The 12,024-nt window shown below is 45.9% G+C and overlaps 1 protein-coding gene across 1 annotated transcript; it reads left to right on the top strand.

The window, feature by feature from the left end:
• The first annotated feature begins 5,470 nt into the window (after window positions 1–5,470).
• On the top strand, window positions 5,471–11,590 carry LOC134465851 (C2 calcium-dependent domain-containing protein 4C). Its single transcript, XM_063219749.1, has 4 exons — window positions 5,471–5,521; window positions 7,225–7,599; window positions 9,182–10,033; window positions 11,477–11,590. Exons 2-4 carry the CDS (start codon window positions 7,246–7,248, stop codon window positions 11,588–11,590), a joined length of 1,320 nt encoding a protein of 439 aa, XP_063075819.1. The 5' UTR covers window positions 5,471–5,521; window positions 7,225–7,245.
• The last annotated feature ends 434 nt before the right edge of the window (window positions 11,591–12,024 follow it).

Here is a 12,024-nt window from a genome sequence, read left to right as displayed (position 1 = left end):
TACTCCTAAATTAGTGTGGTTATTTTGTTTTTCTGTATTTCCTGTAAGGTTGGACGGGTGTCCCTAAATAAGAAATGAGGTGGGCGAGTGAAAAAAAAGAAAAACATGTAGAGGGTTTTAGTTGTATCAATTTGAGTTAATTCCAGTTTATTATCGATTTTTGGAAGCTATGATGTGTTCAATTCTGTGTCTTCATCCTAAATGAGTGTTTTATTTAATGTGTTTTATTCGTCATGCCAGCACGCCTGGCCTGTTTCAGTGTCCACAGGGATACTGGGGTTGAATGGGTTAAATTTACGGCATCTTTATTTTTGATCATGTGATCATGTTTGGAATTATGAGTCAGAGGTTGCAGTGCTCTGTAGACCCTTCTCTCCTCTTCTCTTCTCTTTTCTCCTCTCCTCTCCTCTCCTCTTTTCTCTTCTACCACTCCCAGCCCCATGCAAGGGGATATGGTGTTGGAACTTCCCCTCCCCTCATCAAAAAGGAAAAAAAAACATGGACATGGACAATTTCCTTTTTTTCTTTTCTTTTTTTTGTGCGTTAAGGGCTGAAGAATCTACTGCTGACTCTCTACCACGTTTCCCCAATTTGCACACTGAATCCAGAACAAGAGAGCAGACCATCACTCAGAACAAGCTGCCCCTTCCCTATCCTCCAATCAGCTGTCCCTTCTCTTCCCTGTCCTCCGATGAGAACAACCTGCCCCTCTCCTGTCCTCCAATCAGAGACTGGCCTCAGCTGCCTCTCCCAATCCACCAATAAGAGACTGGCATTAGCCACTTGCGCTTATTTGTTCCTTGTTTGGATCAAATTTGTGTTTTTCAACTCAGGACACTCCAATAAAAATGTGTATGCTTTAAAAACAAACAAATATACAAACACCTCCTCGGCTACCCAGTCTCATGAAAGTCATCTTTCCCTTCAGGTTTACAGCCCCTCCCCCTTCGCCTCCCCCTCCCCCCATCTCTCTCTCTCTCTCTCTTACTCAAGTGCACGTGGCAGTTATGGGCGATCTTTTTTGACCTATGAGTTTTCCTTTTCTTTTTTTAATGGTTTGTTGGCCTATTTAAATGCAAATAAAAAAAATAAAGAACTTTATTAGAAAATGTTTCCTCAAGTGTTTTTTTTTAAATTATTGGGGTAGTCGGTGGGTTGCTGTAAAATATGTATTGGTAGGTGGAAACGTACCACTAAATTCAAGGTACACAGGTGGCTGGTCGCTCGAGCAGTCATCAGTGTTCAGTGCTCTTGGTTATTGGGGATGAGTGCATTCAGGACAGAGGTTCATCCAGGCACTCCAAGCACAGTGTCCAAACGGGAAGTTTACATTTAAAAGCCTTTAATGATACTGGGCTGTGGTTTCATAAAAAACGTCAACATGTATCGACCTCACGCACAGGTCTTCATCAGGGCTTGGTTGACCCTGGTCCTGACCTGTGTGTGAGGTCGAAACATGTTGGCTTTTTTAATGTAATAGCCCAAGGCCAGTACTACTACATGCATTGTATGTTCCTGAAATGCCTCATCAAGATACAGATGCCATTCCTTTTGGTGCTTACTTTCACAGGGGACAAAAGCCTCGTGTAGGCCTATATGTAATAACCCAGCCAATAGAACTGACGACTTCTGTCCTGACTTCATCCCAAGTGAGAAATCAAATCAGTTTTAGAAGTGCTTGAAATAGAGCGGTAAACAATAGGCTATCATTTGGTGTTCTTTTGGGGCAGGTTGTTTACATTATGAATGGTTCCATGTTTGAATGCCGCATTCTCACTATGCACAGGCCTAGTGTGTGGCTAGGTGATTGGGCTCCGACACCCAGGGCATTTCTCAATGGGTCTTTCTCAAAATCTAGGACAGTGTCCTTCCAAGTGTATCAGCCTAATTAGTCACGCCCAGTGATTGGATACTCGTTGGTGAACTCTACAGAATATCCAATCACTGGGTGTGACTAATAAAGAGTATCCAATCACTGGGTGTGACTAATTAGGCTGATACACTTGGAAGGACACTGTCCTAGGTTTTGAGACAGACCCAATATGATATGTTCTAGCCCTGGTAGTGCGAGTGAGTAACAACGCCCATTTGTCATGGATGTAGGGCCTATGCAATTATTAATTGCACATAGAACTAGTGATTGGATACTCTTTGATTAACTCCGCGGAAAATGGGCGTTACTCGCACTACCAAGTCTAGAATACTCACATTGAGAAGTAGAGCCTTCTCTATTCAAATTTCTCTGGTAGTGCCTATGATGGTGGAAGTATGCATACCATAATAATGTCCCCGTCGATACGTGCATAACCAGCAGAGGGCAGTAGAGTCGCAGAAACGAGGACTTGGGTGCCCACCTGTGGATGTTCAGCTGGCTGTTAGCAGCACCGCCGCATCCACCTGTTCACATGCACCTGTTGGCAGTCTAACACGAAGATGCCTATAATTTAGATCAAGTTGTGTTGTTGGCCGCAATTGTTTTTTTTCTTTGCCTACATTGGCTGCGGTATTGTGATTTAATTGTTATTTTCTATAAGTTGTTTGCGCTTCGCTTATTTTGGGTAGGCTATTTGGAATTGACCACGGCAACATTACATTGTCAGTTCTGTCAAAATTCAGCTCAAAACTAAAATCGCTACGTTGAAAAGCACACGTTAAACTCTTGAGGGGAGCTCAGCTGAACACACTTCAATGTGTTTCTTACAGCCTTTCCATTTTCCTCTCTGCAAGAATGAGCTACAGTTGTGTCGGGCCTAGAACTACCTTCTCCGGAGACCTGACCTCACCTGCACGTCCCCGGTGTGCCTGACCTACGTCCGGCGGGATAATAGAGGCCTTTGTTGCCTCGAGATTACTCTGAAGTTCATGTTGACTTCCACACAGCACCGAATGCCCTCGTGAACACCATTCTCTCCGTTTCTCGTCACGCGCAGGGTTGACTTCCCTCTCTGTGTTGCGCAGGGAAGTCCGTTAAGGGGGTCAGGGGGGTCTGTCGAAGAATTACGGAGCGGAGTGATTGTGGTCAAGGGGGTGTGATGGCTGTTGATCTAGAGGCATTAACCGCCAAGTTTGGTTTGTAAGTGCAACACTCTCTTGTCAACTCGGCTTCCCTACAAAGAGGAAGGGGGCATGACAACAAGCGGCAGACAGACAGACAGACAGACTGGAGGAGAAAATAACTTGATGCCAAATGTCATAGGAGAAAACGCCAAGCTTGGTTGCCGTGGAAACGGCGGTGCGCTGCGCTCTCGGCTTTCTTTGCTGGTCTTCTGCTGCGTCTCCGCGTTGCACGTGTTCATGAGGCGAAGCCCATCATGCAGGCACTGGCAGCCTCATTTGGTGTGACTTTGTTGCTTTGGTTATTTATGGTTCTTTGTTGTCGCATTGCAGCTTTCTAAGCGTAGATCTAAAATTAGACGCAGCAGGCTATCAGGGGGTTTAAGGGTCTGTGGTCCTGATGCGAGGCCTTCATTTTAAGCATTTAAAGGAAGCGCACGGTGTGGGCTACAATCAAAGGTAATTTTTACTTTGCCAAACACCCCCGTCTCCATAATTCACCCGCAACCAATTAGGCCTAGGCCTACATATTCGGTTAAGATCCGGTTTAGACTATTCCCATTTAATCATTGCATTCTAATTAGGATACGTCAAGTATTTTTGTAATTTCTCTTTCGTCCTCATTAGAGGACCGCGTGAATCTGGCTGAAGGGAGCAGAGTAAGGGTGGTTTCATGTAGGCCTATGGCTAATGGTTCCATGTCCCGGGCTCTTTTCTTAGCACCTGTTGCGCACTCCGATGAAAGCGCCACAGTCGCACGCACCAGATGTCAGATTGCCCAAAATGAGCCAACCAAATCCACCAAGTGAATCAAGGAAGCCAGATGAACATTGATTTAAGCGTTTATGGAGAGCTGTAATGGACCAAGAACAAACAATGACATGTCCTTAATTAGCCTACAGAGGACTCCGACATAAATCAGCTCTGGCGGATGTATTTTTATTGGGCTATTATTTCGATGTAGGCCTACCAAAATATTTATATGTTAGGACATAGACCTACTAGGCCTATTTTATCATGGCCTAAATTAATTCAGTGCAGGAAAATAGCATTTGGAATTGTGTGCTTAATGAAACGACAGCAGAAAAAATCCCACACAGGCAGGCACACCAAAATAAACAACGTGAGTGCAGGGGGAGCGCAGGCGCAAACAGCTCGTAATTGAATGTGCACTCCCTCCACAGTGTTCACGTCGGCAACCTGGGAAATGAGGAGAGATGTGTTCATCAGGCCGTCGCCATCCTAACTAATGTACCGCTTCTCTCAGGGCAATTAGTTAATTACATTTTAATGGTATGCAGCAGAGATAGATCTGGAGAGAAAGGGGGGAAATAGCGCGCAACCAGACAAAAAAACAGGTTACCCTGTCCATACGGGTAAGCTGGAAGAGAAGGGACATTCTTTTTGTGTCTCAGATGGTGCACTCCTGTGCATTCTGTTTTAGTGCGTAATGAATGCGCCAAACGCACTAGAACATGAACACTGAAGTGCACAAGTGCACCATTTGAGATCCAGTAGGCCTATATGTGTGGAAAGTGATGCAGCCTGTGTTAGACACAGAGAACTATATGGTCCGTAGGTCTACGCAATATACTGTACTTCATTAGTCGAGGGTAAACATTTGTGGTGACGTTGGTGCACGAGCCGTTGGCGCCTCATCCATGATTGAAGAACGCACTGGAGATACTTCAATATAGTGTTGCCACACCACACCGTCATACAGCCATGGTCTTGCGTTGTCTTGTTACACAAGACATTTTCCTGGCGTCACACAGAGGTAGCTTATGTTTAAAGAAAAGGGTGGGTGGGCTAAAGTCACCAGATTTCATTTTTCACGGTGACCCAAGTCTCAGCTCAGCAGGCTACTCGGGAATTAATGACGCACTTTCCGGAATTCAGTGGTATGGAGGACAAAAGTTATTTAATTGCAGAATTGATACACGGAGAAGGGCATTGACACATCAAAATTAATTATCGCCTTCCAATGAAGTGCCTGCTATAAGTGGAAAGTTTCACGGCTTTCACCAAATGCCGCCACCATTACTTTTTCTGTTTTAGCAGTAGCCTTCATAAAGCAAATTTCCTATATCGTATGAATAGCCTAGACAAAAAACCTTTAGCAGGACATTCAATTCCCTTGTTTTCATATGTCATGGTTGTATATTTTAAAAAGACATGGACACTTGCAGAGATGCGCGCGGATATCTCCAACAGTCTCCTATTGGCTGTCTTAAGTAAACACGGCGCGCGGTGGTCTATGGATATAAACGAGAAGTAGAAGCTGTCTGCTCCGACCACCGTCGCGTTTCTGTCTTGGATAAAAAACGGAGAGGAGAGGTGGTGACACCACACACCGTTGGAGTATAAGCGCACAGAAGACATTAATGCGAAATCTTCTTGTTCTATTTTTTTTTACCACACGGAGAATTCTGCTGCACTGTAAGTTCTGCGTCGGGCAAATCAACAGGTGAGCTGTAGGCTACTCGCGAATAGAAACAGCGCTTTAAATGTAGTTCTTCTTCGTAGATCATACACAGTAGAGTACCCTTCTCAAGTAAATGCGTGCTACATCTCACGGAGGCGACGCAGCATTAAGCTGTTCAACATTTTAGGGTAGGTAGCCTAATTGTCATTTGATCAAAACCTATGCCAGTGCCAAGTTATAAAAGGCGAAATTTGAACTTCATCTTGTTTTCAAAGTCTTGGCTGGTTATGTGAAAATTAATTTAGATTCGCCTAACTTATTATTCATAATGTGGATATTAGTTTATTACACATAAATGTGCGTTACAATGTCGCAAAGAACAGTGATGTTGGACATGTTTAGGTTTTTGCTTTTAATTTCTGTCAGAGCGGTGGGAATCATCACTGTCTGTTTGCGTAAGGCAATTGAGTGCCTCCCTTGTTGGTTCACTCCTAAGGTAAATAGAGCGCAGAGCTGGAGGACAGCAAGTTGAGACCAAAACCTTTTCTGTGGAATTATACCTTAGTCCACACGGACCTGTGGGGGATGGGAACCATTAGAAGAAGAAAATCATTAGAAGGATTCCAGATTTATGGGGACTCCAAGCGATTTTATTATGTGCCTCTGAAATGCTATAATAACTTTGACATTTATTAAATTTACTCCATTATTCTCACAAGTAAAATGAAAAAGCCTGAGGAATATGCAAATGTGCCTCTGGAGCTTAAGTTCTTTTGATTTCTTCACGGCGAAGATAAAATGATTTTCTGCTTCTTGTGGAAATAGGTAGCCTATGTGTCAGGTTACAGAGTTGATGCAATAGTAGCTCTGGAAAATCTACTTACAAAGCAAATTAAAAATGGCCCTATAATTAAAAAAGAAAAAGAAAAACAAAAGTGTGATGTTAATCTGATGATAACCTCATTGTCTTTCTAAAAAAAATTAAGGCATTTAAAAAAGCTCCACCTGTCTTTTAGTTGCCATAGCAGCTGATTGTGTTTCCCGGGCAACCGTCAGGCTGACCCTAAGAGAGCAAGAGAGGTCCTAATTAACTGATGTAATTAATCAATGAACTGATCGATGTGTCTGGCGACAGCCATAGCCCAGACCTTAGTTAGAGTACTGGCCTTTAGACCAGAGGGGTGTAGGTTCAAATAACCCTTACCTGCACCTTCATCCATGGCTGAAGTGCCGTAGAGCAAAGCACCTAACCTCACATTGCTCCAGGGCTTGTAACCAATACCCTGTACCTAAATCACTGTAAGTCTCGTTGGATTAAAAAGTGTTAGCAAAGTGTAACGTAATGCAGTGTAATGTAGTGTAATGTAATGTAGTGTAATGTAATGTAGTCTAATGTAATGTAATGTAATGTAATGTAGTGTAATGTAATGTAATGTAGCGTAATGTAATGTAATGTAATGTAATGTAATGTAATGTAGTGTAATGTAGTGTAATGTAATGTAATGTAATGTAATGTAATGTAGTGTAGTGTAATGTAGTGTAATGTAATGTAATGTAATGTAATGTAATGTAATGTATTGTAATGCCCCTCAGGTCGCCGCCCCCCGCTCCCCCATGTGGCTTCTGGATAAGCTCCGCAGCAAAGTGTAATGTAGTGTATTGTAATGTAATGTAATGTAATGTAGTGTAATGTAATGTAATGTAATGTAATGTAATGTAATGAAATGTAATGTAATGCCCCTCAGGTCGCCGCCCCCCGCTCCCCCATGTGGCTCCTGGATAAGCTCCGCGGCTCGGTGGACGGCCACTCGGGCCGGCACCACAACGGCACGCAGGCCGCCGACCGGCAGGACAGGACGCCAGCCGCCCCCTACAGCAACGTGCTCACGCCCGACAAGATCCCAGACTTCTTCATCCCGCCCAAGCTGGTCTGCTGCCCGCCAGAGGCCGAGACGCCCGAGCCGCAGCCGCGTAGCGCCACCCTGAGGCCGTCCGCGTCGGAGCAGGTCATCTGCAACAAGACGCCCAAGAGCAGCGGCTCGCGCAGCCCGCGGCTCCTCAACCGGCTGGCGGGGGACACCAAGAGCCTTCTGAAGGCCGCCAACAGACACATCATACAGGTAGGACACCGAGAGCCAACAGACACATCATACAGGTAGAGCCAACAGACACATCATACAGGTAGAACACCAAGAGCCAACAGACACATCATACAGGTAGAGCACCGAGAGCCAACAGACACATCATACAGGTAGAGACAACAGACACATCATACAGGTAGAGCCAACAGACACATCATACAGGTAGAGCCAACAGACACATCATACAGGTAGAACACCAAGAGCCAACAGACACATCATACAGGTAGGGCTGGGCTGCGATATCATGACGATATGAAATAGAGGTGGACGATATTATAGGGCTGTTGCCTGGTTAACACCAGACCTAATCACAAGTGAGATGTCTTTCAGATCGAAACGATTGTGTAGAACTAAAGGCAGTATGGGAGTTCCCAGGCTAATAGGGCTGGGCGATAGGGGTGTAAATAATAATCCATATGTATCGATGCATCGATCCAACAGCCGAATCTTAAGTATCGAAAATAATCGAATCGCTGGTCCCCACCCAATGGTCTAGCTCCATATCATAATAGACGTGGAAAGAATAGAATCGTATCGTATCATGGGACATTCTTAAGTATCGAAAATGATCGAATCGTTGCCTTCAGAAATCGATATCGATATCGAATCGTATCGTCATGGAGGCTGTGATTTACACCCCTAGTGGGCGATATGAAGATATTAAATCGTGAATCGTGAAATCGAGTTCAAGATCGTCTCGAATTTGCCAAAGTGGAGAAATCGTATAGATCGTCTTGCAGTGAGGATGTTTACTATCAGCATCAGAGTAATGTTTACTTACTTGTGTTGTTGTCTTCTATTCTTTGCATTATTGTATTCTAACTGTGCACTTTATCAGTGTCATCAGTGTTAACATTTCATTAACTACATATTACAAATTGTAAGTATATCAAATACCTGTTGTTATTTTTTGTTGTTTTCATTCTTTCGATGGAAGATTGTGATAAAAAAATAGAAATTGAGGTTTTATCTTAAAAAATCGTGATATACTAAAAGGAAAATAGGTCTGCAACACTGTTCGATGCTCCCAGACAAAGTTTAATGTCTGGGAGCATGGAACCTATGGAACCTATGGAACCTATTTTCCTTTTAGTCATCTTTTGTTTGGTCCCTGTGCTACTGATGTGCGCGCATACTCTGAGTTTTTGGGGGAAAAATGGTGATATTTTTGCCATATCGCCCACCCCTACATCATACAAGTAGAGAGTGCCGACGAGCTGGCCAGTGTGGATGTTTACCATCGGTATTAGCGTGATGTTTACTTGACTTATGTTCTGTATGTCTTCACATCATCCAGCTGGCCAGTGAGGATGTCTACTATCAGTATCAGAGTGTTGTTTACTCATGTAGTTGTTGTAATGTCTTGACATCATCTTCCAGGTGGAGAGTGCGGATGTTTACTATCAGTATCAGAGTGTTGTTTACTTATGTTGTTGTTGTAATGTCTTCACATCATCTCCAAGGTGGAGAGTACGGATGAGCGGGCCAGTGAGGATGTTTACTATCAGTATCAGAGTGCTGTTTACTTAACTTGTGTTGTTGTCTTGACATCATCTTCCAGGTGGAGAGTGCGGACGAGCTGGCGGCGCCAGAGGGAAGTGACGTCACCACCAACGCCGACCCCCACTCCCAGACGGCCATGTCGCTGCCGTACGTCCCCAAGGCCCAGACGTCGTACGGCTTCACCACGCTGATGGAGAGCCCGCACACGCGCCGCAAGGAGTCCCTCTTCCACAGCGACCCCACCAGCCCGCTCACCTCGCCCAACGCGCAGCGCCGCTCGGCGGGCCAGCAGGGCACGCAGGGCACGCACCTGAACCCCAGCGACTGCGGCGGCGCGGGCGGCCACGGCCACAACCCGTACCGCTACTTCAGCGGCGGCGAGAGCGACACCTGCTCCTCGGCCGACTCCTCCCCCTTCAACTCGCCGCTGCTGTCGCGCTCTGCCTCGCTGCTCAAGATGTTCACGGCGGACGCCACGTCCAAGGTGGTGACGCGCGCCAAGCGCTCCTTCGCCCGCCACAGCTCGCTGTCCACGGACGAGTGCAGCTCCGTGGAGACCAGCCCCAACGTGCCGCGCCGCTTCCGCTGCCCGCCCTCGCCCGCGTTCGGCGGCGGCCGCAAGTCGGGCGGCACCTCGGAGCGGCTGACGCAGCACACGGTGAACCTGCACAAGGGCGGCACGCTGCGGCTGTGCACGGACTACGACGTGGAGGCGGCGCGCCTGCGCGTGCGTCTGCTGGCGGCGGAGGACCTGTACGAGCAGCAGGTGGACGTCAAGAGCATCAACTGCTGCGTCACGCTGTACCTGCAGCCCGGCAAGCTGCAGAAGCAGCGCAGCACCATCATCAAGAACAGCCGCAACCCCGTCTTCAACGAGGACTTCTTCTTCGACTCGCTGCCCGTCACACAGGTGAGAGGGAGAGAGGGCTTTAAACAGTCCTTTACTGGACCAATGTCAGATTAAGTGAAAACCGAAAATGAAGTCCAGGACACCAAGCTCCCATTTCTCTTACTTTAAAGGTACACTGTGCAGGAAATGGTCAAGAAAGGTACTGCAACTATGCCGCTCATTGAAACTGGGCTGCCTATTGCCAAATTTGACCTTTTCAAGAAAGTTTACTAAGTAATAAACTAAGATTTTGTAGTATGGCCCAAGTACAGTCGTAATTGCAGCTAAAAATGGCTATTTCTGGAAATTCAAAATGGCGGACCATGGAGAAGATCCCCCTTTTCATGTATGAAAAATGCAATTTTTCCAGTCATAATGAATACTTGAATTTGATGGTGGTGATTAGTATTCATGAAACAGGTAACATTAGTGAATGGGTAGCATGGGTTCTGGAAATAAACAACTAAAAATCTCACACAGTGTACCTTTAAAGCATTCAAGATATGTATACCGTTGAAAAACGTTCTGACATGGTGTTTGAGTCCATATATTGACGTTTATTTTTTTTAAAGGAATTTAGTGATGATGTTACATTGGGGACTCCCCCTTGGTAGAGAGACTACAGAATCTTGGTTCTCCAGTCCCCAACGTGATGTCATGCACTGCTTTATGGGGGAAAGAATAACTACCACTTTTCATATTATATTATCCTTTGTGGCACCCAACCAAGTGAAATTCAATAGATAATAGTGTAAATGTTTACTACTAACAAGAAAGTCATGAAAGGTCTTTTAAATCTTAACCTGCACAGCCTCCTTTAACCCTGTATCTCACCTGCATCCTCTTAACCCCCTCCGCTACAGGTGAAGAGCCGTACCTTAACCTTAACCAGAGAATCGTATATGAGAGTGAGATAAAGCAGGCGGGTTCTTTTCCGGTATCCACTTAACGTCGGGTGAACGCCCCTTTAGGAGACCTTCGATTAGGAGACCTTCAGAGTCTTGAGGTAGAGAATAAATGGAGTCCCCTTAGCACTGTAGATGGCGGTAGCGCACGTCTTGTGCAAACACCACGAAAAGAGAAGAAGAAGGAGGGACAACGCCCCCTTAGGATACCAAATTTTGATCACACGCTTTTGCATTGAGTGAGCGTGTTTTGCGGTATCTTGCTCTGATTCAGTGTTTTTGGTCTTACCTTAACCTTAACCCTGCACGTCACCTGCATAATAATTAAAACGGGTTTCCCCTTTAACCCCTCCACCGCAGGTGAAGAGCCGTACTTTAACCTTAACCTGCACCTCACCTGCATCCCCTCACCATCTCCTCTCCGCAGATGAAGAGCCGTACCTTCACCTTCATTAATAATTAAAAGGGTTTCTCTCCTCCTCCGCTCCAGGTGAAGAGCCTGGCGATCAACCTTCATTAATAATTCAAATGGTTTCTCTCCTCCTCCTCTGCGCTCCAGGTGAAGAGCCTGGCCATCAAGATGAAGGTGGTCAACAAGGGCACCAGCCTGAAGAGAGATGTGCTACTGGGGGAGCGCTCCGTGCCCCTCAGGGAGCTACTCGCCGGACTCTAGGGGGCGCTACACGCAACACAACACAGCACAGCACAGCCAACACTGCTGCCAAGAGGAGAGATGGAGAGAGAGAGAGAGAGAGAGAGTGTTGAGAGAGAGAGAGAGGCACCAACACTGCTGCCAAGAGGAGAGAGAGAGAGAGAGTGAGAGAGAGCGTGTTGAGAGAGAGAGCGTGTTGAGAGTGAGAGAGAGAGAGAGAGAGGGAGAGAGAGAGAGAGGGAGAGAGAGAGAGAGAGAGAGAGAGTGTTGAGAGAGAGATAGAGAGAGAGAGGGAGAGAGAGATAGAGGCACCAACACTGCTGCCAAGAGGAGAGAGAGAGGGATAGAGAGAGAGAGAGAGGAGATAGAGAGAGTGTTGAGAGTGTTGAGAGTTGAGATAGATAGATAGAGAGAAAGCGAGAGAGGAAGAGAGAGAAAGTTGAGAGAAAGCGAGA

This window comes from Engraulis encrasicolus, chromosome 16 (genome assembly GCF_034702125.1).
Source record: "Engraulis encrasicolus isolate BLACKSEA-1 chromosome 16, IST_EnEncr_1.0, whole genome shotgun sequence".
Lineage (NCBI taxonomy): Eukaryota > Metazoa > Chordata > Actinopteri > Clupeiformes > Engraulidae > Engraulis > Engraulis encrasicolus.
The sequence above is the reverse complement of the archived record's forward strand: the minus strand, read 5'-3'. Positions and strand labels throughout refer to the sequence as shown.

Coding starts and splice junctions, on each gene's coding strand:
- LOC134465851 (XM_063219749.1), top strand. CDS start 7,246: ATGTGGCTCCTGGATAAGCTCCGCGGCTCGGTGGACGGCCACTCGGGC. Junction 7,600..9,181: donor CCAACAGACACATCATACAG/GTAGGACACCGA, acceptor ATCATCTTCCAG/GTGGAGAGTGCGGACGAGCT. Junction 10,034..11,476: donor ACTCGCTGCCCGTCACACAG/GTGAGAGGGAGA, acceptor TCTGCGCTCCAG/GTGAAGAGCCTGGCCATCAA.